Below are 27,199 nucleotides of genomic sequence, written 5' to 3' on the forward strand. Positions count from 1 at the left end.
ACAATTACAATAATAACGATGATGATAAAGCATTGTAATTCGAACCAAAAACCACTATACACTAGATATTACATTATATTATCATTATGATAATGTTATTATCATCATCATATCTTGAATCATTGCCATTCCATTCTATTCAATTTGGATATCTTTTCTCTCTCTCCCTCGATTTTTTTTCCTTGATTTGCTCTTGTTAATGATGACGCGGATGACGCGACGAGGTCTTCATGCATCAACATAGAGCAGTGATTCTCAACCTTTTTGTTGTCGCGGCACAATTTTAGAATTTTTGAATATATAACAGTTGCATTTTCAGAATTTCGCGGCACACTAAAGTGCCGCGGCACACTGGTTGAGAATCACTGACATAGAGAAAGAGCAAGAGCGAAAAAAAAATTTAAGTTCGAGGATTTTTTTCTTTCTTTCAATTTCACTGACTGAATGAATGTTGCCGATCGAATGTGAAATTAATCTAGATTTTTTTTTGTTTCTCTTTCACTTCGGTTTTCCAAAATGATTTTCAAAGAAATCGATGTTAGCTACATTCATTTTTTACGGATATTTCTTTTTCTTTTTTATTATCTGTTCTGTTTCCTATTTCGCATCAATCAAATCAAATCAAATCAATCCAAATTAAAGAAACAAAAAAATATCAGTTCGAAACTCTTTTTTTCACTTCGTTTCGTTTCGATTTTTGCTTAGTTTCCCTCCATACATAACATATAATAATCATCAATCAAAACGATTTGATTGATTGATAACGGATTTTTTGATGACGATGATGCGGTTAAAGTGATTCAAAAAATATGGAGACCGGTATGCCATCTATCGGTTTTGGATCGAAATTCTCATCAAAAAAAAAGTAATTTAATTTAATCAGAAAAACATGAGATTAGGAAAACTTGAATCATTATCAATTTTTTGTTTTTCGTTTCGTTCGCTCACCACATGAAACATTCAACATCGAAGAGAAAGCAGGAGAGAGAGAGAGAAAAAAAAAAGCAATAATGATAATCAAAAAAATAATAAATATTAAGTGTGATAATAAATAATGAATGTTGATTTGATGTAGTTTGGTTTGGTTTGGTTGCCCGTTGGATATGTGTAAATGAAAATGTTATGTAATTTAATTGAAAATTTTTTTTGTTTTTTCATTAACTAAAAAACCGTACATAAACAAAATGAATGAATTTTTTTTTTTTTTTGTTTCAGTGTAGCTATTCTGGAAAAAAAGAAAGAAAAAAAATGTTTGAAATGATGACGATGATTGTATTTGATTAGCGAAAAACAAAACGACAAACAAGCAAAAAAAAATCGATTCATTGAATTATTGGTGAATTTGTCCATCATAATCATCATTGAGTAATCATGGATGACTAAAAGGTTAATTGATTGATAGATAGAAAAAAAACATAGATATCCTGGTATTGAGATCGTCATCATCATCATCATCAATGAACAATTGCGTGTCCATCAATGATGACGATTGTATCAATGTCAACATTGATCAAATAATTTTTTTCAATGTAAATCAATTGTTTTTTTTTTTTGAAACAAAATTGATCAATAACAACAATCAAATTGATTGATCAATTGAATTGAATGTCAAAATATCGAACAAAAATATTTTTCAATTTTCAAAGCCAGGAAACAAAGCTTTAATATTTATCCATCATTTTAAATGGAAAAATTTTCCATCTCAGCTATGTTGTTTGCTATAGAAATGTACAGAATGGAATCAATCGTCATTCATCTCTTTTGGAGAGAAAAATCCAGGATTCTGGACAAAAAAAAACTAAATCAACCATCACAGGTGTTTTAACGATTTTTGGTTCGTTTGCAATTTCAATTCAATTTATAGGTGTTTTTTTTTGTTGGCTATTATAATAATGAGAATATTTTTCTTCTTCCAACTTTGTGTTTTCGAAATACAATTCCAATTTCAAGAATTGCCATTTTTGTTTGTTTGTTGGTTCACACTTAATTCCAGTAATTGTTTGTTTGTTTGTTTGTTTCTATGTCTGACTTTTTCTCATTTTCACTATCTTGACTTTTCTGAACAATTCATGTTCTTCTTCCTGGTTTCTGGAACACATTAACGATAATAATGATGATGATGGTACCATCATCGTTTAGGGATTTTTATTCTTGAATTCTGATCCTCAGATTATCGTAGGCTATTGTCGAGGAGGAAAATTCAAGTCGAGTATTAAGTGTGTAGCAAAAGATAAAAAGTGAAGAGAAAATGAAAAATTTCATTTTTTTAAATTAACTAAATTTTTTTTTTGTTGTTCCGAATGTGAATCATCCATCATCATTATTTTCGGGCAAAAAAATTTGATTGAAACTGGACATTATTTCTGCCATGGCGACAAAAAAACCACGTTAATCAACAATTTTCTTAAAAGATGAAAATCCTATTTCAACAAAAGTGTGTCCAAATGTGAAAATACGAAACAACATTTTTCACATAATCAATTTTTTTCCAAAAGAAAAAAAATGAATTATTTATTTCTCTGCCAAGCATCATTGGTTTTTTAACTTTTTTATTTTTTTGATTGTTCCAGCCATTCATTCATTCTTTTATTAACTTGTGAAGTTTTGGAAAACGATAATAATAAAATCACAAGAATTTACAATGTAATTTTTCTTCGAAACAGGAAAATAAAGTAAAAAAATTTCATCGAATGGCTGCTCAAATATATTATTCATAACTTTTCACTTACATTTCAATCAATCGATGGATGGATCGATTGATGAAAGAATTCTGAAGAATTTTTTCGGGAAAAAAAAAGTAAACACATTTTTTATTTATTATCCTCGAAAGATAGAGACCTGAAACGATTCCAATTTAATCAAAATGATAAAAGGAAAGAAAAAACTTTTGAAATCAATTTCTTTCGTTTTTTTTTTTGTTGTTGTTAAAAGAAATTGATCATTTTGGATCATCATTTGTATGTCTGGACCTAATGATTAATTGAATTAATTGCTTTTTTTGCTTAGGAGAGATGTTTCTGTAAATGATGAGAGAAAAAAAAGTCGAAATTCTGGTGAGAATTCTGCTAATTTTTTCGTTTGTAAAATGATTGACGTCATTGTTTCTGTGGTTTATAATTTTCGGATCGATTTTTTTTCAATTTTTTTTTGTTGTTGATCGATTAATTGGCACATCCCGAAAGTAAAGGAGAAAAAATCTTGACAGTTTTTGATTGATTGATTGATGATTGGTTAATCGATGATATTTCCTTTTTTTTTGATTTTTTGATTTAAAAAAAAGAAATGCGTCTTGGATCGAAATCGAGCCCACAAACAGAATTTAACAAAAAAAAAAAGAAAACCATCTGTGTTGATGTTTAATCAAAATGAAGAAGAAGAAAAAAAATTTGAATTTTTCAATTCATTTCAGATTCATATCATATACTTTATTAGTAGTACGGTGTTGTTCAACACACAGATGGTTTGTTGTTTAGAATTGAAAAAAATAATCAAATAATAAAAAGAAAAAATGAATGGGTTTCTGCTTTCTTTGCATCATTCAAACACACACGTTGAAATTCATTCAAATTCATTTTGAAGATGGCATGACAGTACAATTATTATTGTATTTTTTAGGAAAGAAATTTTCCATTTTTTTTTCTTTGCTAAAAATGTCACATGTCAAGTGTATGTGTGTGTGTGAGAAAAATCCTTTAACAAAATTATTGATTTTTTGCACTCTTTTTTTTTGCTTTCAAATGTTTCAACAATCAAAATTATTATTGTTTCGTTTGATAAATAATTATAGTTAGCCTTTTTCCTATGTAAATGTCGTATGATGATGATAATAATAATGGTGAATCTTACTTACAACAGTTTGAAATTCCTTAACGAATGATAATAATAATAATTAACCCTTTTTTTCGAATGAAGAAAATTTATCTACATGTCAAGAAACGAACAACAAGAAAAAAACTCTGAAAACCTAATATTATTCAATGGTGCAAACGAGAGTAAAGAAAAGAAAAATTCCATTTCACTTGTTCAATGTAATTGTCAATAATTTATGAACCAAAAAACGAAAAAAAAACATGCGTCTGATTAAATAAAAGTGAAAAACAATAATAAAAATGATTATAATGATCAAATATAAGGATTTAGGAATTTAAGGATGCAAACAAGCAAAAGTAAAATGAATTTTCAATAAATATAGGAAAAAAAAGAAAATTCCTAAATGAAAAGAATAGATATGTTATCAGAGCAGAACTCTTGTCGATTCTTTGAATGGAATGTTTTTGTTTTTTAGTTTTGTTTTTCAATAAAATTTATGCAAATCACAAATTGTAATCAAGTGTTATTGTTTGTATTTGGTGAAAACAATTCTTGACAAACAAAAAAAATCTAAATAGCTTTGTTTTGTAATCTTTTTTCCAGTGTTGTTTTTTGTACAAAATTATCATTTCATTTTATTTTATTTGATTTTTTAGAAGAAAAAACTAAAACATCAAAATTGATAATAAAATGTTTTCGCATTTAATTCCGGATATTTGGAAAAAAAATTAATGAAAAAAAATTTTTTCCTTTCAATTTTTCTGGATTGTGCAACAATCAAAAAGACGAAAAATCGAAGAATAAGATGATGATGAAATACGCACATGTCTATTTTGAAGAAAAAAAAACCGAATTGGAAGTAGCATTGAATTCTGACAGCAACAACAACGATGATCAAAAAAAGTGAACAATTTCTTCCAAAATATTTTTTCCCATTTGTTATATGTTGTTCCAAAAACGTTATCAGTCATTGTTATTGTTGATGATTATGATTCAGTGTGTGTAAAATATATTCAATGAAATGAAATGAATCTGATGATGATCATGATACCAGGAGCGATATATTTTTCAACATCGATATTTTCATTGTTATAAATATTTTCAATTCCAATTCAACAATAGACCGATCTGAATCTGAATAATAAAATTTGTCAATCGTCGTTGGCCATGACACATGCATGCACCGAAACAAACAGTGTATGGTGAAAAATATTAAAAGCCTGAAAGAAACCGACAAAGAAAATATGTATGTTTGAAATCAAAATCGAAGCAAGAGAAGAGAAGAAAAAAAAGACGAAATACAGGCGCCAAAATCTGATTTTTTTTTTCTCTCTCTCTCTCTCTCTCTCTCTCTCTCTTGTTTGTTTGAAAAAACCGAAAATGAAATGAAATTTTACTGTATCGTCATCATCAGCATCGGTTTTTTTTAAAAAAGAATTTTTACCGAAATTTCGGTTATTGTTTATGATGTGAGTGAATTTGGCAGAAAAAGAAAATCTATCCATTTTTTCCATTCTTTCATCATCATCATCATTTTTCATCAATTTCTTCTGGCTTCCTCTTGTTGTTGTTGTTGTTGTTGTTGATCCATTACAGTTTTCTAAAACAACAACAACAACAAAAATCTAATGTTCGGACAAACAAGGAAAATGAAATAAGAAGAAAAAAAATGGACAACCTTATTATTATTATGACAACATCAATATCAAGCATTAACACACACACTTTATTTTCAACTATTGACGAAGACCTAAGGGCGACCTGAAATTTGAATCCAGAAATATATAAAAAAAAGCCAGAATATAAACTTTCTCTCTCTGTGTCTTCCTATCGCTTCCTATCGCTCCCAGTGTGCGTTTGTATATATTACATTTTGGAACAGACATCGTCATTATATTAAACAACTGACAACAAACAACAACCACTACCGAAAAACAAGAATACAACAAAAAAAAATCTACTGGTTTATGTTTATTGTGTGTTTAGTTTATTACAGTGTGTTTGACTATCGACAAACAATCCAAGTAAAACAAACGACGGTAAAAAATTATTATTATTATTACCGATCGACATTTTCGACCAAAAAGAAAAAAGAAAAGAAAAAATTTGACAATATGGTTCTTTCAATGAATGAATGAATGAATGAAGAAAAAGTCGAAAAAATAGCAAATTTTTTTTCTTTGCTTTCCAAACTTTCTATTTATGGTGTTTCTTGGTTGGTTGGTTGGTGTAGTGGTTGATGGTTTCACCATGGATTCTTCTTCTTTATTCTTTATTCTATTTTCTTTTTTCATTAATATTCTTCAGTTTTTGGCTTCTATTTTTATCATATTCTAATAATGTTTTTCCCTCTCTCTCTCTCTCTCTCTCTTCCTCTCTCTCATTTCATATGTCTATTGCCTTCTTTTTTTAGTTCTTAAGTGTATATGATTGGTGATAGGCCATATGTCTATTGTCTACGACAGTTGGTTATTATTATTATTGTCAAATGATAAAGATTATGATTATGATGGTTATGATTATTACCCGAAACAAAAAAATGATGATCGTCGTATGATTTTTTTCTTCGTTGTTTTGTGTATATATTCGTTTGTTATTGTAATAAATATTATCGTTATCTTTTTGTTGCTATATCGGTGGGTGTTTGTTTTATATTTCCCAAAAAATCCAGATCATTCAGATTCATCAGGTCTGAATTCGTGTGTTTGTGTTTTTTTTTTATTCAATTCAACCAGAATAAGTTAATGTGTCTCGTTTTTTTTCCGGCTCTGATTGTTTGAATGAATGATTTCAAATTGATGAATTCAATTGATCTGTTGATGGTGTTTGATTGATTGATTGATTGATGTGTAAATCAACGAAAAACAAAAACAAAAACATCAACTTCAAAGTGTTAATTCAATGTGAATTCAATCTAATTTCACTTTAAATCAATTTCCTATTCAAATCAAAAATCAATGAAATTTTAATCATCAAAAAACACAAACAAACAAAAAGGTAAGGGAAATGTTTTCGGAAAAGTAAATAGCAAATTTAACAGGAGAGAAAACAATCTCAAATATCGAAAAATGACGAATCTTATTTGCAATTCACTATTAATATTCGCATCATCATATCAATAATTTCTAAAGGAAAGAAAAAAAAGAAAATTGCAATTATATTTTCTTTCTTACTTTCTAAAGAGATTATCGTTAGATACTTTGTTTTTTTTGTTTTGTTTTTGTTTTGTTTGTCTATTATGATGTTATTATTATTATGATGATGGCGTTGATTCCCTTTGGAATTCCATCCGATAAAAAAGTAAAACAAACAAACAAAAAAAGAAACAAAATGGATTTTGAATAAAATAATGATGGTATGGTGTATTTGTGTATGTTTGTATCTGGCATTTTTCTTCATTGGTTTGTAGAAACAATGAAATTATCAAGTCCAAATCATGATTTGAATTATATTTGAGGAATTTTTCGGACAAAAATTCATTTCATTACAATTTTTTTGGGTGTAACTTTTCCGATGATGATGATAATAATAATAATGTCCAATAAGTAATTTGATGATTCAAACAAAAAAAATTACATTATAATTTTTGTAATAATAATTGTCCATTATGTAATAATAATTATAATAGTATTTGTTAGTTTGACAATACACATTTCAAATTTGATATGCAATACTCTCTTCGCTATGTAATTTCACTATGTAATTTATCTGTCATCATTAAATAATACTAATCATATTTCAATAATGATTGAAACTTTGAATTTTTAATTTCTTTTCTTTTCTTTTCTCACACTTTTGGCTTTCAAACTTGTGTTTGTTGCAGAATTGTGGCTGACAGAAAATCAATTTGATTGAATTTTATTCAAAACCAAACCAATTTTGTTGACAATCATCATCATCAGAACTTTGATTTTCAACTAACTATTGTCATTTCCGGCAATCATTGAAATTGATTTGTTTTCAATTCTGACGATTCCATTAGAGAATTTCTGTGTTATTCGTACCAGAGCATCTTGTTTTTTTTTGTTTGTTGCAAGGTGATGTTTTTGTTTAGTTATTAATTAATGTTTTGTTTCCATTTGGAAAACAAAACAAAACAAAATCTTGTTCGAAAACAAAAACAAACATGAAAAAGTCATGTTTGTTTCATTTCTAATCACCGGTGTGTGCATTGATATAACAAAACACACAGATATATCGATTAATTATTGGATTTGATTGCGAGAAATTTTCCCGAAAATAAAGCGAAAATCATATTTGACCATTGAATTTATATTTTGCTAAATCGATTTTGCCAATGACATATTTATGTGTCGTGTGTTTTTTCTGCTAATCAAATTGGAATTCTTGAATCTTTTTTTTTATTTTTTTGCTATAATCGAAAAAATGACCAAAGAAAAAACATTTCGGCAAAATGATATACGTGATTGTGCTGGAAATTCCTGGGAAAGTTTTTTTGTTTGTTTGTTTGTTTATTTTCAGTTCAAATCGAATCAAATTGAATTGAATTCGTGCTTTTCAACAATTATTATTATTTTGAAAAGAGAAAAAAATTTTCACCGATTTTTTTTCTCATGATCAGCTTCTATTTAGGTTTTTTTCTAATTGGAAAATGTGACAAAAACAAGTAATAGTAATCACCATCATTATTTCGATAATGAGATAATGATGGTAGTCGCCATTCAATTTTCTCTGGAAAATTGGAATCTTTGGAATTGAAAATAAAAAATAAATTCTTTTGATTGTCGAAACAAATTGGACAACAACAACAACAACAACTAGACGAAGAAAATTACAAATAAATATTTACTTTACTTTAGTTTATTTTTAAACCAGAAACAAAATCATTGCCCACTTTGTTACGGAATAAAGAACTTACCTACAACGACGACGACTACTACGTCATGATCAAAATCTATAAACAAAAATAACCAAAAAATCGGGAAATTATTCTGCCCAAAAACGAAAACTAATCGACTTATTAACCAACCAACCAAACAAACAAAAAGAAAATCTAATCAAAAAACCTAGAAAAAAAACTACGAGATTCTCGGATAGATTCACACAGAATAATTCAACAAGTTTATAATCAGATTTTTTTTAGAAAATTAGAATATGTACCGAATGTGTGACAAAAGTGCTACATCCATTCAATCAATCAATCAAAAATTGAATTGATCGATATTTTGTGCTGACTTGACTTGTGAGCAATAAAAGTCAAGTTACATTTGAACAAAATCTTCTTCTATATTGTTGTTGTTGTTGTTGTTGTTTGCTTGATGATGATGATGATGATGAGAAAAACACTAATTTGAAACAATTATTTTCCCTTAATTTTCTATATAGTCAAAATAGTCGGGCCAAAAAAAAAGTTGTTGAAATAGAAAACGAAAAATCATTTGTTCACTTCAAATCAACAAAATACGGTGTGTAACCATTGGTTACGCGTGTTAGCTATTTTATCGAAAATGAATATAAAAAAAAAGTTGACACGGCAATCAATGATGATGATGATGAAAAGTTAATATATTTAATTCGCTGAAAACACACAGAACTTGCAGAGTTTGTAAAATTAGGATTTTTTTTCTCCTAATTTCATATGGTAACCCAGAAAAAAAATTGAAAGTAAAAGTGGTGGTGGTGGTGGTGGTGAAAGAAAGAAAATCAAATTTTTGATTTTCACCACTTATTTTCACTTTCACCAAAAAAAAACTAAAAAGAAAAAAAACGCATAAATCATTTTATTATTATCCTCATGGAAAGATTCTTTCTTTTCTTTTTTTCCAATGAATTTCAAGGAAGATGATAAAAAAAAACATTGAAAAGTTTCGCTTGTTTTTGTTTTATATTCGAGAAATGAATATTTAATGTTAATTATATTGATGGTTTTTTTGGATGATGTTATTGGTTGTTATATTGGTTAGTTTTTGTTTTTGTTTTATGTTTAAGTTCAAATCTAATTAATTATCGATGGCGCCATATATTGTCGTTGTCGTCGTCGACATAGGTTCCTGTTAATTTTTGATTTTTTTTTCGATCATCATCAACATTGAACAGAGAAAAAACTGGCTGCCTGGTTTGGCTTGAAAGTAAAAAAAAAAGATTATTCTTAATCTCAATTAAATTAAAACTCTTTATGAACTTTTATTGCTTTGCATTACAAGAACAGTGTTCATTCATTTATTCATGATGATGAATAACGAATTTATGTTAACGAAAAAAAATCATCATTCTTTTTTTTTCTTTTTCTTTTTTTTATCAAAAGTGTTTTTCAAAGCCCTGTGTTGTTTACTTAATGCAAGATGTTTATTGTAGAAAATTCTTCTTCCTAATAATCCTTTGGGTTTTGGGATTTTTTCTTCAGAATTTAGATTTGTACAAAAGTGAAGAATGAAGAAAGAAAATGAACGAAAGAATAATGTTAAGTGTTGTTTGTCGATGAGAAGACGAAGAAGAAGAATCCAGTTCCAGAAGAATCCAGTTTTTCTTTTCCAGTTCTTGTGTACGAACGCATAAACGTCAAAACTTTATTTTTTTCTTTATCCAATAAATTCAATACGGTTCGATATGCGTAAGACAGTAACAGTAACAACAACATATAGGATCGATAATTTTGGAAACTAAGAAAACTGAATAATAATAATAATAATTAATATTGAAAATATGCAAATTCCAATTGGATCGATAAACAAAATGGACTAAGAAAAAAATAACATTTCTTTCTTGCTTTCGATTAGTTAATAATAATAATAAGTAAAGAATCATCAGTTTGATTCTGTGTTGTTGTTGTTGAAACACATATTGAATATTTGTCATTGGTGTTAATGTTGGTTGTCAAAGTGATCATTTTGTCATTTGTTTTTTATATGTGAAAAGTGTTTGTTTGTTTGTTTGTTAGTGTCATTTTTTTTGGATCATCATTGAATTTGAATATTTTTCTTTTTGTCACTAATCCAAATCTATGTCATTTTTTGTGTGTGTTTTCTTTGACAGGTGTTATGTTACCTTATTGGATGTAATCAAATTGATTGATTGATTGGTGAACCAAAAATCATTCACTCATTCATTTACTATCGCTCAATGTCAACCCGTAAGCCAATCGATCAATCGATCGAAAGAAAAAATCAAAACAACAACAACAACAACGCTCAACAATCAAAATCTGGACATTTGATTTGATTGATTGAAGCCAAATAAAGGAAGAAGCGAAAAAACGTCAGAGAAAAGTTCATCATTATCAACATAATTGATTTGAAATCAAACTGCCTTCATTTGATTATTGTAATCCGGAAGCCGACCTGTTGGAACTTCGTCAACTAGAGGCCGGTGAGCGTTATGCCCGGTCACATGGTCCATTTGGTTGTACACCACGACCATCATCAGAAGTATCAAGAACAAGTTTATTGGGTAGACCAATTAAACCTGGTCCACATAGACATCATGATCCACGTTATCGTAAATCACAATCATTTGTTTATAATTTTTTGGAAAGACCACGTGGATGGAAAGCATTTATCTATCATCTTTGCATGTAAGTTTTGTTTTTTTTTCATCCTTTCATCTTTTTTTAATCTATGTCCGTATCTCATTTTGTTCCTGGAAATATTTTTATTCTCAGTCATTGTTTCGGGAAAATTTCTCTTTATACAAAAAAAAATTTCATGTTAAAAATGTTTTGACAAAAAAAATTTCCTCGGTAACCAAAATTGGATTTGAAATTGTGTGTTGAAGGGAATTTTTTCCCATTCACATCATTCATTCATTTTTTGTCTATGTTTTTTTTATTTAAAAAAACGAATTAATTGACACGAAAGAAAAAAAAATTTATCACACTAAACGAGAATGATGAATATTCATTCATTCATTTTATTAATCAGGCACTGAAAAATTTTTTTTTCAAATATTCAAATTCTCATTTACTTTGCCCGAACAAAAGATGTGCTCGAAAACAAAACTTTTGTTTCGTTTCAAACGTTTGACATACGCAAGCATACAATAGAATCTGGTCCTGGAGAAATCACGTTCATCCAGTAAACAATCGAAGAAGAAAAATGCACCTGACATGAATGCCAAGAAGATAATTGTTTCAATTGAAATTTTATTTTTCAGCCAAAACAAAATCCTTTCAGTTTAGTCGGTGTGTGTGTGTGTGTGATGGAATTCTCACCAACCAACCAAACAAACAAAAAAAACTATGTCACGTATGCCATGAAAGAATCTTTAGAATTTTCAAGATGATTATGATGAATACAATGGCCAAGCGAGCGAGAAAGAATTAAGAAAAGTGTAATGATGCAATTCATTGTTTGTTTGTTTGAAAGATTGCCCGGTAAATAATAATTCATGAAAAGAATTTAATTTTCTTTTTTTTTGGCTTGACACCTAAATTTCTAAATTGAATATGAAAAAAATGAAGATTTACCTGTGCTGTAATGAAAGAAATGATAACAAAAAGGTGGATTAACGTTTTTTTAAGTATGGTAAAATAATCATTAATATTCATTTTTGTTTGGTTGCATTCATAATTGATGAATGAATGTAACCAAACAGAATTTGATTATTTAACTTTGTCATTTACAGTAGCCTGATGGTTGTCCAGGACTAGATTCCGGTTGCAACTTTTCCATTTTTTTCAATTTTTTTTGTGATGGAGGGGTGGTGATGGAAAAATTTTGCTTATCTCATTTCCTTTCAGGAATAAGATGGGGAAGGACCTATCACAGGCGTCATCTATTGACTTTGTTTGGTAGATTTTCTGCAACAACAACAACAACAAAAAAAATGATGATTTTTGATTCGTGATTCCGGATCATTATCAAAATGAATTTTATGTGCAGGTGTTAAATTCAATTGCAATCATGTTTCTATTTTTAACAACAACAATCATCATTAAATCATCAAACCACACACACACACACACATAGGATTAATGTGAATCTAATTGCAAAACATTGTGAATATTTTTTGGTAGCTCTAAATCCAAGTCGATAAATATTTTATTTGGTTAATCTTTTGTTGAAACTAATTATTCATTGAGATTTTGTCATTTCAAGTTTTCAATTAGCAAGAAAAAAAAATTCAAAAAAGCTTTGTTGCAACTGCAATTGAATTCTAAACATTCAAAAAAATTCATATGACGCCCATCATATGTTGATCAGGATTATTTTTATGGATAGTGTGTGGCACGCCTATATGAATTTGCTGAATTGGATTGCTTTCGAATGAAATCATCATCAAAAAATGAAAATGAAAAAAAAAATTCAAATCTTGAATCAAGGAAAAATGAATTGTAAATTTAGGATTCGGAAATGAATATTTTCAATAATGTGATGAATATTCCAAATAAATTACCATCATCATCATTCCATTGGATTATCTATCTATCTTTTTTTGTTTATTTATTCAATTTATTTCATATATGGAACATTTTATTTATTTTCCTAAAACCAGAAAGAAAAAATATTGGTCGCCTTAATGTTGGTTAAGATTTATTTTCTCTGTCTTGAAAGACTACCACAAAAACAAACCACAAAACAAGGGCCCCATCCAAAGAATATTAATGTTTCGTTTTTTTTTTTGTTTTTGATGAATTCGATGAGCACTTAACTTTGCTGTAATTTTTTTCTTTCTTTGCAAGTCTATATTTGTTTGTTTGTTTGTAGTGAGAATACATACTACTTATGCATAATGATTTATGAATGTGTTGAACTTTTTTTTACATTTTCATTTGCTTGCTTTACTTTTCTGTTGAAAGATTCGGAAATTTTTTTTTCTTTTTGCCAAATTGACGGCCAGATGATGACGAGGATTTTAATTCGTCTGAAATGAAATGATGATGATTACAAGATGCAAATGATGGATACGTGCAAATGGAATGATCATTAAAGCTTTTTTTTAAAAAAAAACAATCGTTTTTTAAAAGAATCAAAGAATAACTTTGGCGAATGAATCAACAAAGATTTTGTTTGTTTGCTTTGTTTTTTAAACAAATTAATTCCATCATTGAATATGACCGCCAGCAACAAACAAAAACAGGAAAAAAAACAAGGAAAATCAGAATCGAATACAATATGTTTGTTTTTTTTGTTGATTCGATCTGCGCAGTTGTATCAGTTGTTGTTGTTGTTGTTGTTGTTCAACACAGAATTTCATTCGAATTCATATTCTTGTTGATTCTCTCGTGTTTTCATCGTTGTGTCTTTCGCACGATTTCGCTTCATAATGTTTGATTTTTTTTTGCTTTTCTTGTTTTCCACCAAGTGAATTTTCAATGTTTTTTTTTTTTTTTTGATTATAATTTTTTCTTCTTACCTTGAATTTTTGATTTCATCTGGTCATCATCATCATCATCATCTTGACCACTATATCCACCTTGTTTGTTTGTTGTTTTAAATAATTCATTTTCATGTTATGTGATGTGATTTGAATGTTGAATATAGTTTCTTTTCTGGATCATCTTTGATTCTGGATTCTTTGATTCTTAGATAAAGTTTTTGTTTGTGTTTAAGTTTTTCTTTCTCTTTTTCCTCAATGAAAACATGAATGATTAAAAAAAGTAAACAAACAAATTTTCTTTGAATTCAAATCAAAAGAATATTGCTGCTTTAAATCAAATTGATCATTCAAGCGAATCCATTTGTGAATCCAGTACATTTTTTTTGCAGTTAAATCACTTAACCATGATGATTGATTGATTGTAAATTGCAACAACAACAAAATAAACATATAGACTTGCATTATGTTTTTTTCACTCATATTTTTTATATGTGTGATGTGACATGATCCAAAAGGTTTCTTGCCCATTGACTTTCTATTGAATAAACAATCTGTGACAGGATGAACATTACATTATTCCATTCATAGATGACATGTCAATGAAATATTGATATTACTTTACTTTCCATATTTTTTTCTGATCATGATGATGATGATAATGTGCCCAAAATACTTTTCGGTTCATTTTTTTTTGCTGTAATTCTGAACCATCATAAAAAAAACACAGAAGTCGGTAGAAAATAGAAAATCTATTTCTACCTATCTACCTTACATAGAATGAGATCATTTGTTATAAAATTCTATGTCTTTTTCTTTATATATATGATTAGCGTTTACCAAAGATGTTTCACGTAGTTGATGTTTTGGGCTGTTGTCACTAACACACACACAACATTATTTCGTTGATGATGATGTTTTTCACAAAAAAATACAATGAAAAAAAGAATAACCATATAAAAGAATGAAAAATCTCAACATCAATTTAATATGTTTGGTGTCATCTTTTTTTTCAGGATTTTTCATTTTGTTAACACGTTACCTTTATTATGGTTCCTGTTTATTTATGATGATGATGGTGGTGGTGGTGGACAATATTATATATTTTTTCCCTGTATATGATATTGATGATAATAGTGATGGTAGTTTTCGATTTTTTTTTTCATCTTCTGTTGTTGTTTGTCGCTTGTTTGTTGTTGTTGTTGTCGTTGTTTTTTTTTGATTTTCTCAGGGCACCATCATCCTCATCATATTCAATTTCCTTTTCTTATTTTCCTAATTTTCAATCCAAATAAAAAAGATATTTTCAACAAAAGTGATGACAATAGAAACATTATTTGTTATTATAAATAGTGAAACAAGATTGAAAATATAGTTTACCTGAATCTCCCTGATTGTTGATTTCTTTGTTGATTTTGGTAACATTGGTTGAACGTTGCTTGTGAACGATTCAAATTTGAAAGAAAATTACAAAATAAATAAATTTTTTTGTTTGTTTGAAGATGATGCGCATGCTTTTTGTTTTCTTGGCATCCATTTTTGGTTCTGATTCTTCTTCTTCTTCTTCTATTGATTTATATCAGAATTTCTTGTTATTAACGCAACAACAACAGCAAAAAATTTTATTTATTTTTAAAAAAAATGTAAACATGATTTTACCACCACCATCATCGAAAAAAAATGAAAATTATGAATAATATTTGTTTGTTTGTGGTGTGTGTGTTTGCGTGCAGAAAACAAAACAGAAGATCGTTATCATTATGCGAATGTAATATGATTTGATTTTAAACAAGAAAAAAATGTTGTTTTGAATCAACGATTTTTGATTGGTTATAAAAAAACAAATTATGATGATGAATTCCGATTCCATACAAATCACTAATAATAATGATGATTTGAATGATAATAACAGTAATATTAATAATATTAATAATAATAACAAATCAACAGTTTTATATCGAAATTCATCATCATCATTATCATCATTAAAATCATCATTGAATAACACCATTACTAACACTATTACTGATGATAATAATTGTTGTTCCTGCTCTTATTGTGATACAACCATTAGTAGCGGTACAACAACAACCACATCTAATATAACAAATCAATGTTATTGTTGTTTGAATAAATCTTCCACATCCTCATCCGCATCCGCATCATCATCTTCAACATCCGAATCACCAAGTTGTCAATTGACCTGTGGTAGTTGTAATAGTAGTGATACTCATAACACTGATGATGATAATAATGACCATGATGGAATCATTGTGAAAGTTGGTATTTTTTTTTGATTGCTTTGATGATGATGATGATTATAAATCATTTTATGATTCAGTCATTTCCTATCGATAAAATAGATAATGATGATGATGATGGTCATGGAAAACAACAACAACAACAACAAGATGAAACAACATTGATATTTATTACTGATCCAAATGTTGATTTGAAACAAAAATCCTTCAAACGGAAATGTCTTCGTAAAAGAAAAACAACCAAAACCAAAACAACAACAACAACGACAACTACTACGATTGAATTGGATGAAATAGTTACTACCACTAAGACAAATGATGATGATGAAGAATATGGTTTGCATCATCATCATCAATCATCACGTGACTGGAAAACGATATCATTGATGGAAATGAAACAATTACCGAACCATGTTGGTGGCGGTAGTGGTGATGGTGGTGGTGATGATGAAGAGGAGAAAAAATCCAAAAGAAAATTACCATTCAAACGACGTGTTGAATTTATTATGGATCATCATCGTAGTTATCGTAATCAACATCATCATCATGGTCGTCATCCTGTTAATGATGGTTTGTTGGATGATCAACGAATCAACGAATCAGTCGTTGTTTCGGTTGATGGTCATAATGATGATGATAATAATCAATATGATTTGGGAGATAACAAACGGCAAAAATATGAAATGGAAAATAATGATTCAATTGATGAATCGATGATCGAAGACGATGAAGAAGATGATGATGAAGAAACCAAAACTCAATTACGTCGTGAATCTGATTTGCTTAGATTTTTACGTTCATCATCAACAACAACAGCAACCAATCAACATCAACGTTCATCATTATCATCAGCTTATAATACATTTCGTGCCTCAAAACGTTCACAAATGCATCGTGTTAGTTTATTAGGACGGCCAATACATTGTCGTCCACATCGTCATATAACAAATCCACGTTATAAACAATTACAAAATGATTTACATAATTTTCTTGAACGACCACGTGGTTATTCACCAATGTTTTATCATTTAATAATGTAAGTATATTTTCTTTTTAAATAAAAAATATATTTTGTTTTTTTCACATCGGAAATACAAGATGGCGTTGTTATCATTATTATTCGTTCCAGACATAATAATGTTAAGGATGATGTAATGTTTGTTTGTTTATTTCCTTGTTCCTTGTTTGAAACATGATTGGAATTCTATCTGCCATTACTAAACACACACACAAATTGAAGAACTTAATTGATAAATGTGATTAATATAAAGCCATTGTTTGCTTATGAAAATAATAATCACAGGTCATCATCATCACCAGAATCGATGTTTGTTTGTTTTGTTTTGTTTTTTTCCGAGTGGAAAGAAAATCCTGAAGCAAAAAATATTTTTTTTCACTCACTATCTCAATGCGTGTTTTCAATCTGTTGGGATTGTGTTCTCATTTTATTTTTTGTTAAAATCGGCATCGAGAATGGGCAAATATACATCCATACTATATTATTCAATTGTGGAAAAAAAATGTGTTGATTATATTGAACATATCAGTGAAGGAATATAGTGAATTCCTTCTCATCACTGATGATGATGATGGAAACATGAACTTTTAATTTGATATCATGGATATTGTGAAGAAAGAAAAGAAAAGAAAAGAAAAACGAAAAGAATGTCCTTCTTTTTGAATGGCCACAATGCACATTACATGCCATCACATCAATGATGATGATATTCTTTTTTCATTCGTTTCAAAGAAAGAAAGAAAGAAAACTTTAATATTTTTCTTTTTCACTGTCCGAAAATAATATTGTATGTTTATTGTCATTATTATTATTGCATCGGTCTTTCTCATTCTATCTCGATCTTCTATATTAGAAATCGATTTCGATTTCAAATTCAATTTCTGATCATCGATATATTTGTGCAACGAATATTTCCATAATCTTTTTGTTGGTTTGGTTTCTTGAATTTTTTATTCGCTTTTGTGTACGAATGAGGGAGATAGAATTGTAAATTCAAATGGATTTAATAATGTTGATTTTGTTTTTTTTTGCGTAAATATTTTATTATTTTAGTTTGATTTGTTATTTTTTTGTTTGTTTGTTTGTTTGGATGAGGAAAATTGTTCGACCATTGATGGACCGATAGTTGTTTAGTGAATGAAAAAATCAACATTCACCATCAATTGAATCATGATGATGATGAGTATTGTGCCAATTGGTTGGTTGGCCAAATTTTTTTTTTCAAAAATAAATTACAAGTGAATCATGCGCAAGTTTTTTTTTGTCTTCAAAGATTTCATGATTTTTAGTCATCAACCTAACCTCACTCAACTAAGAATCATAGTCATCAACCTAACATCACTCAACTATGAATCATAGTCATCAACCTAACCTCACTCAACTATGAATCATAGTCATCAACCTAACCTCACTCCACCATGAATCATAGTCATCAACCTAACCTCACTTGACTTCACTATACAACTTTTCAATGACTCTGACTATGACTTAGTGGTAAAAAAGTCTAAATTTACATATTTTTTTAAATTTTTAAGCTGACAAAAATATTTGTTTTCACACATTTCTCTGTTTGTTTATTTATATGATACAGATAGATTATTGTTGTTGATAATAACTAATTAATTATTCATTTTTAGCCCAAAAGAAAGAAAAATATTCTTTTGTTTCACAAGAGGTGTGATATGATATGTTTTTTGATGAATTTATATATAACCTATAAATAAAGATTTCCATGACAATTTTCTGGCTTTTGTTTTGATATTAGTAACTGCCATCACTCATAAAACAGACACAACATAGAAGACTTAGCATGATTGTCTGTCTGAAAAGATTATCTGCAATATGAGCAAATGAAAATGAAAATGTCATACAACTTGTGAACATAACATAATTCGCATTGTGTTTTGAAATGAAATAATAATGATTATTATTTTATTAATTAACTGAGAAAAGTGAGATTTGATTCTATTGTTCTTATTAAAACTTGAAGATAGATGAGAGTGAAAAAGTGTTAAACTCAAAAGAAATGGAAAAGTTTGTTGTTCTTCATTTCATTTCTTGATTTAGTGATGATAAACAAATGATTTATCATTTGATCAAAGTTGGTGAAATGACCATTATCATCACCCAAAAAAATGGTCATTTTATTCTCATTGAATTTAGTCGACCATGAAACCAAAACCAAAAAAACCACATCAGAAACCCAATGGGAGAGAGATATATCCAGGACAACAACAACCAAAAAAAAAAAAAAAAAAAAAACAAAAAAAAGTAAAAACAAAAAACAAAAAGTGTGATAAACAAAGTTTTTTGGTCGCACTTGCTTGCTGCGAATGATAATTGATTATTATTGTATACCCAAGTTAATGGAAATCATTTTTTTTACTGGTTTTACATTTAGGAAAATCAGAAAAATGATTTTTTCATGTTATGATTTTCAATGTGGATATTATTATTATCATTCGGAGGTTTTCATTAGTTTTTTTGTTCTGCTTTTAGCTTTTTTGTCATAAAATTTCCAAATCAAATCATTTCTTTTATTTGGTCTATTGTTTTTTTTGCTATTTATCGATTGATTGATTGATCCTAGATAATTTAATAATTATCATGTTTTTTTCAACATTCATTGATGATTTATAGTTGAATTACAATGTTTAGATTACATAATATAGGTACTTGAACATACAAATGCAAATAGCCAAAATAATAATAATAATAAATGTGTAATTTGATATCCAAAATGATCAACATCATCTCCATACTCAAGTATCATTTAGGATTTTTCAAAACAAAAAAAAATGGACACAGAGAGTCTATTCAAAAATTTTTTTAGCTTGAAAAACTATATTCTGAAGGTATTTTACCATAAGCCATTTTTTGTTTGGTTTTTGATTACATCCAATTCTGTGCTTTCTGTTGTTGTCGTTGTTGATGACCGATATTTTTATTTGGTTGTTTGGCATTCATTTCCTATTAGGTTTTTGCAGTCTTTTCCTTCATTCATTCATTCAGTCAGTCAGTCAGCCATTCAGTCAGTCAGACGAAATCTACGCAACATTTGCGCATCATAACCAGAATTAGAACGGAAAAATGATGTTGATGATGATAAGCAATCGATTAAGATGAATATTCGTTGAACGTGATGTATGTATGTCATCATCAGCATCATTCATGCACGGATTCCCGATAGCAAAATGTGTTTTTTTTCGGTTTGGCGGAAAATGCCACAAGCAACAACAACAACAAAATATTTTTTTCATTTTGTGATTCGAAATTTTATCGTCTGTGTGTGTCGTTGTGGATTTTCGGTTTTTGGTTTCCTTTTTTTAGCTAGATTTTTTTCTCATTTAGTTGATTGCTTTCATCGTTTTGTGTTTGTTTGCTTGTGAAAGTGATGAAATCGAATTGAAATGAACAAAATCAATTTCCAATTGAAATTTGCTGATCATTGCCATTGAAAACAAAAAACAATGGCAAAAATGAAAATGAAAAATGTGATTGTTATGGATAATAATGATGATAATGTTACTGTTACTCGTAACAATAATAATGATAATATTAATCAATGGAAGCGTCATTTTTCAAAATTTTTCACTACTAAAAAAAATCCAAATCCATCTTCAACCATAGCTTATCCTGATGATGAAACAATGATGACACAACAACAACAACAACAACAACAACAATCATTTAAACAAATGTTTCATCATCATCCTAATCATCATCGAAGAAATCGATCAAGTATTGCGGGTAATCATCGTGATCATAATCATAATGGTTATCATTATTATTATTATTATTATTGTTGTTGGCGGCATGATCAAAAATTTCGTCGTTATCAATTACATATGAATAATTTTTTTGAAATACCAAATGGAAAATTTTCCATTATTTATCATATTATGGTGTGAGTTTTTTTCTTAATAGAAAAGAAAAATGACTGTGAAATTTAATCACTGAGAAACGGACATGGAATATTCTTTCTTTCGCTTGAATTGTTTTGATTGAATTTTAATCGATTTGAAAATTGTGAATTTTTTTCAGGTTTTTTATGGTGTTTGCTTGCCTGGTTCTTACCGTATTCTCAACGATCGACCAATATGAAGAGGTGGCATCACGTATTCTACTCAAGATGGTAAGTTACTTAAGTTTTTTTTTTTTTTTTTGTTAAATTCATAATCTTTGGCTTTGTTTTTTTGTTCTCTGTCAAAGGAAATTGTTATGGTAGTTTGGTTTGCCATTGAATTTATGCTTCGTATGTGGTCGGCTGGTTGTCGTTCCAGGTATCAAGGATGGATGGGTCGGCTTCGTTTTTTACGCAGTCCATTCTGTGTTATAGGTTTGTTTATTGATTGATTGATTAAATAATGATTATTGATTCTTATTCCTTTTTACTTGATAGATTTGATTGTGATAGTAGCTTCCACTGTAGTACTTTCATTGGGCAGTTCAGGTCAAGTGTTTGCTGCATCGGCATTACGTGGCCTTCGTTTTTTTCAAATTTTACGTATGGTTCGTATGGATCGTCGTGGTGGTACTTGGAAATTATTAGGTAAGGATATTCACTCAATGATGATAATAATAATAATATTTCTTTTATCTTTTTTCTCGTAACAGGATCTGTTGTATATGCTCATCGACAAGAATTAATCACAACTGTTTATATTGGTTTTTTGGGTCTAATTTTTTCATCATTTTTAGTATATCTTTCTGAAAAAGGTGTTCATCCTGAAAAATTTAACAATTATGCTGATGCCTTATGGTGGGGTGTGGTTAGTATTCGATTTGATCGATCTGATCTGATCGATTGATTGATTGATTGGTTGAATAATAATATTCGATTATTATTATTATTATGCAGATAACATTAAGCACAGTTGGCTATGGTGATCTTGTTCCACAAACATGGCCAGGAAAATTAGTCGCATCATTTTGTGCATTATTAGGCATCTCATTTTTTGCCTTACCTGCCGTAAGTAGTAATGACAATTGATTGATTTCCATCATTGATTAATGAATCTTTTTCACATTCTATTCAACAGGGTATTCTTGGATCCGGTTTTGCGCTCAAAGTACAACAACAACAACGACAAAAACATATGATACGAAGACGTGTTCCAGCTGCAACATTAATACAATGTCTTTGGCGTTGTTATGCAGCCGATGAAAATTCAATGTCAATTGCAACATGGAAAGTTCATCAAGTTCCATTGCCTAGTCCGTCTGTGTAAGTTTTTTTTTTGCGTTTTTAATCGCAAATCTAATCGCATATTTGAATGGGTTGTTTTTATTTTGAAAAAAACAACCAATTTTATAGCAGTTTTAAGCACAATACATCATTTGTGAGTCGTTTTTCAACAATTCGTCGTTCACATAAATCAGCAACACATTCACCATTAACACGTTCTGGTGGTCGTTATGGTGGTGGTGGTGGTAATAATGGTGGTCAAACACCTGGTCCTGGTCAATCAACATTTGAAACATCAGCAAGCAATATACGTGAAGATTCATTAATCAGTACAACAATTGGTGGACGTGATTCACGTTTACCTGGAAGTGTTAGCGAAGATAGTGTTATTGCTAAAGAATTATCTGAATTTTCTAAACGTAATTCTGATGGTGAGTATATGATAAAAAATTGAATTTAAAAAAAAACAGAAATGAAATTTTGGTTACAAAAAAAAAGAAAATGAACAAATCGATAAGGAAATAGGGTTATTGTTGTTGTTGTTTGATGTATAAATCAAAATTTGTAATCAGAATTTGTTATTCTGTGATAACACTTATACACAGAGAATAGATTGGACAGACAGGATGATATTGAGAATAGTGGTAATAATAATAATGATGATAATAATGGTGGACAACAACAACAACAACAACAACATCAATCGACAACAGAAGGAATGCCATATATAAATCTATGTCAAATGTTACAAAAAGAATATCAAAATCCACCATTTTTAACATTAACACCAACATTTTTTCATGGTCATCATAATCAAAATTTTCCATTATTTCCAACATCGACATCAACAGCCACCGCATCAGCCATTCGTTCATATTGTCAACCAACATTGTTTGATGCGGTCGATCATCAACATCATCAATGTTCAGGTTCGATTCTATCACTATCTCTATATGTGTGTGTGTGTTTCGGCTCTCTTTTGCTAAATAATATTTTCGGTCCTGATTAAAAAAAAAATTCATCACACCAAAACACATTTGCACACCAAACTCTCTCTTCTTTTTTTTTAGTGTGTTTCATTTTTCCATTTGATTTTTATTTTATCCCTGATGCATTATCCTTATCTAATCTGTTTTGTCGATTTGCTTAATCCAATGTTTGTTTGTTTGTTTGTCTGGTTGAATTTTCAATTTACAATTTTGTTTTTTCACTGCCCCAAAATCAAACGATGCTTAATCATCTAATCAAATTTGGATTGTTAATTGGCAATGGCTTTTGTAAAAAATCAGGTTGCGGTGATAATCAACAACAACAACAACAGGAAAATAGTAATAATAATCAAATGATGAGTAGTTTCATCTGTTCTGGTTCATTTTTTCCATTCACCATACCAAACAATCAACGAAGACAACAACAACAACATGTTGGCAGCTTTGCAAGTTCATTTGATGATGATAATGATTTTGATGGTACATTGTTTGGTAAGCAATCAAAATCAAAGTTTCTTTTCACCAAAAAAAAAGCAACAATGCTTTTCCTTCGACTATCTTTTTCCGGCTATTTTCTCTGTGTGCAGCTGCATTTCCTTTTTGTTTCCGAAAAAAAATCCAATATTAATCACATACCTGAACCAAAAAAAAAACTATGGTCATTTTCATGGTCTTTCTCTCTCTCTCTCTGTATCTCTTTCTCTCTATTCAAATCATCTCACTTTCTTCTTTCTCATTTTGCTTAACATTTCTATTATTATTCCATTTACAATTGGCCATTTTTTGTTTTGTTTACTATTTGACACGGGCACAAACATATATACACAAACACGTTGATGTTGTACACTGTTGTTTCAAATTTGATCATTTCAACAGAAAAAAAAGTTGACAATTGTTATCTGATAATCTGTTATCTGTGAAATTTTGTTGTTTGTTTTTTTTTCTTCTATAATATAGATGATGATATTGAAGAACATCAGCCAAGATTTACAGTATTAACTAAACAACATAAAAATGCTATTCGTTGTCTTCGTAAGGTGAGTTTGTTTTGAATTTGTTGTCCATTAATTTCATTTCATTTTTCCATTCATTTAGATTAAATATTTTGTTGCAAGAAGAAAATTTAAAGAAGCATTAAAACCATACGATGTTAAAGATGTTATTGAACAATATTCAGCTGGTCATGTTGATCTATTAGCCAGAGTAAAAAACATTCAAACTAGACTGGATTCGATTCTAGGTAAAGTCGGATCAAAAGCTAAAGATGTTTATGAATCAAAAGTTAGTTTAGCATCAAGAATTGTTAAAGTTGAACGTACTGTTGAAGATATTGAAACAAAATTAGAAAATCTTTTGGAAATGTATATGGAAGATAGAAAATTACGTAAAAATCAACAACAACAACAACAGCAAATGCAACCACCACCATCACCACCTCAGCCACCTTCATCACAATCATATCGTTCATGTGATTATGGTGGATGTTTTGATAATGATTATCGAAAAATGCATCATTCATTATCACAGCAACCATATTATCATCATCAACAACATCATCATCATCATCATCAACAACAGCAATATCACCAGCAAATGTCTTCAAAACAATCACCAAAACAACAACAACGAAGCTCAAATATTCCGAATTGTTCCATTCCTGATGATAATGTTGATAAAGATGATTCTGTTGTTGTTGTTGATGTTAAAGATCGTGCAATAACCAATCAAATCGATAATATTCTAGCCAATTTACCATGCCAATCATCATCATCATCATTATCATCTAAATCAATAACTGCCATTACCACAACCAAATCATCAATTGGTCATCATCAACATTCATATCATCATCCGTCCTTGGATATCAATGATGATGATGATAAATTGATTTGTCCAGAATCAAAAGCATTATCACCACCAGCAACAACAACAACAACAACAGCAGCGACAACAACAACAACAACAACATCATCATTGTTTTGTTTATGTACACCGAATAATTCAACAATGACAACATCAACAATGACAGTTGCAACTGCATTCGGTAGTCAACAAACAAAATGTCTGAAATGTTTAAATATGGATCAAGAATGTGATTTATGTTCAATCAAACAATTTATTGATGATCAACAACAACAACAACAATATCCAATTGATTCATTGATAATGGCTGATGATAATCATCATTCAACTAACACATCATCATCGACGGCGGCGGCAACGACTATGACCGAATTAATATCATCTTCAAACAAATCCACTTCGACAACAACAGCAACCAATAATTTGAACAACAACAACAACAACAAGGTTTGTTTCAATTTCAATTCAAACTTGATTAGATTTTTTTTTGTCAATGTTGCTTGCTTGATTTTTTCGTTTGTTTTTGTTTTTGGTTTTGGTTTGAATTATTAATTTTATAAAATTCTTACAAAAAAATGAATCATAATCCTAACCATAATATCTTTTCCTTTTTTTATTTTTACCATTTGTTTTTCTTTGTGTGATGTGCTTGTTTGTTGTTGTGTGCGTTTTTCCCTCATTAAAACTGTCCTGTTTGTTAAAAATCTGATGATGATTGATAATTTTCAGTATTATGATTGTTGTCAATTATTGTTGTCAGATGACAATGGAACTACAACAACAACAACAACGACAGCGACGGCAACGACCACGTACAATCAATCAACATCGTCGTGTTGATTCGGTACCAACCAATCTACAAACAAATCGTTATTCAAAACGTAAAGTAACTATCAGACATTCATTGGATATTGTTTTACCAACATCTTCATTCGCTGAAGCAAATGTCGGACAACAACAACAACGAAGAAACGGCAACATCAATGATAATCTAAGAAGAATTTGCTTGGCTAATCTTCATCAACCGAATCAAACAGCAACAACGGATTATTCTAATCAACGTTTTGGAAGTATAACATTATTAGCGACGGCAACTGGATCAACACCAGCCATACAACTTGAAGTAAGAATTGAATGAAAACAATTTTGCTGATTGATTTTATTTAATCAAAAATTTTTCTTTCTCAATCAACTGAATTAGACTGAAGATGATTATCGTGAAAATTTTCATCGACAAATTCAACATTCAAATTCGGACCAAAGATTAACATCCTCATCATCATCATCATTTTATCAACAAAATTGACAACAACAAATTATGATATGAATATATTGATCTCAAAAAAATTGTTAGCAAAAACAGCACAAATCATGTAAAATATTAAGCCAAAAAATAATCCAATTGTTTTGTTTTGTTTTTCTGATTCACTTTGATGAATTCATTCATTCATCATACACCCAATTGTGTCTTGTCATTTTTTTCGTCTATGCACACACTTATCTACTTACCTATGTATATTGGTATTTCTCAATTTCTTATTTATACTCATTCATTCATTCATTTCATTTCTATATGAAGTTTTTCAAGTGCTTTAAAACAAAAACAAACACAATCATCGAGGAAGGGGTTAAATTCACCTAATTTTTTTTTGTTTGATATGAAAATCTATGAAAATTTTAAAAAAATTTGCCAAAAATAATAAAATGAAATTTTGCAATTTGATTTTTGCCGGGTTTTTTCCATTTGAATGTTTTGTGCTTATCAGTGGCTCCATCTAACAATGGCTAAGTAAAAACT

General features: G+C 29.1%; 1 protein-coding gene and 1 long non-coding RNA gene across 12 annotated transcripts; both read left to right on the forward strand.

Annotated features, from left to right (window-relative positions):
• The first annotated feature begins 5,857 nt into the window (after window positions 1–5,857).
• LOC142645767 (uncharacterized) lies at window positions 5,858–11,004 on the forward strand. Its single transcript, XR_012846821.1, has 2 exons — window positions 5,858–6,807; window positions 10,804–11,004. It is a non-coding gene; the product is annotated as an uncharacterized LOC142645767 (long non-coding RNA).
• A 57-nt stretch (window positions 11,005–11,061) lies between these two features.
• Window positions 11,062–27,124, forward strand: LOC113799183 (uncharacterized). Of its 11 annotated transcripts, none has more exons than XM_075822919.1 (15): window positions 15,988–16,361; window positions 16,424–17,379; window positions 21,406–21,496; window positions 21,574–21,700; window positions 21,764–21,913; window positions 21,979–22,133; window positions 22,223–22,333; window positions 22,404–22,588; window positions 22,679–22,980; window positions 23,155–23,478; window positions 23,839–24,030; window positions 24,496–24,575; window positions 24,634–25,848; window positions 26,162–26,524; window positions 26,603–27,124. In XM_075822919.1, exons 2-15 carry the CDS (start codon window positions 16,730–16,732, stop codon window positions 26,705–26,707), a joined length of 4,050 nt encoding a protein of 1,349 aa, XP_075679034.1. In that variant the 5' UTR covers window positions 15,988–16,361; window positions 16,424–16,729; the 3' UTR covers window positions 26,708–27,124. The 11 variants fall into 11 exon arrangements, with proteins under 11 accessions (XP_075679043.1, XP_075679040.1, XP_075679034.1 ...); XM_075822920.1 differs by having other exon boundaries at window positions 16,081–16,361; window positions 22,682–22,980; XM_075822928.1 differs by lacking the exons at window positions 15,988–16,361; window positions 16,424–17,379 and adding an exon at window positions 11,062–11,341 and having other exon boundaries at window positions 22,682–22,980.
• The last annotated feature ends 75 nt before the right edge of the window (window positions 27,125–27,199 follow it).

Source organism: Dermatophagoides pteronyssinus, unplaced genomic scaffold (genome assembly GCF_027571235.1).
Source record: "Dermatophagoides pteronyssinus isolate colony J.1.1.1.1 unplaced genomic scaffold, Derpt_VIB-CSIC_2022.12 sq0021, whole genome shotgun sequence".
Classification (NCBI taxonomy): domain Eukaryota; kingdom Metazoa; phylum Arthropoda; class Arachnida; order Sarcoptiformes; family Pyroglyphidae; genus Dermatophagoides; species Dermatophagoides pteronyssinus.

Coding starts and splice junctions, on each gene's coding strand:
- LOC113799183 (XM_075822919.1), top strand. CDS start 16,730: ATGGAAATGAAACAATTACCGAACCATGTTGGTGGCGGTAGTGGTGAT. Junction 21,914..21,978: donor TGGTACTTGGAAATTATTAG/GTAAGGATATTC, acceptor TTCTCGTAACAG/GATCTGTTGTATATGCTCAT. Junction 22,589..22,678: donor CCATTGCCTAGTCCGTCTGT/GTAAGTTTTTTT, acceptor CCAATTTTATAG/CAGTTTTAAGCACAATACAT.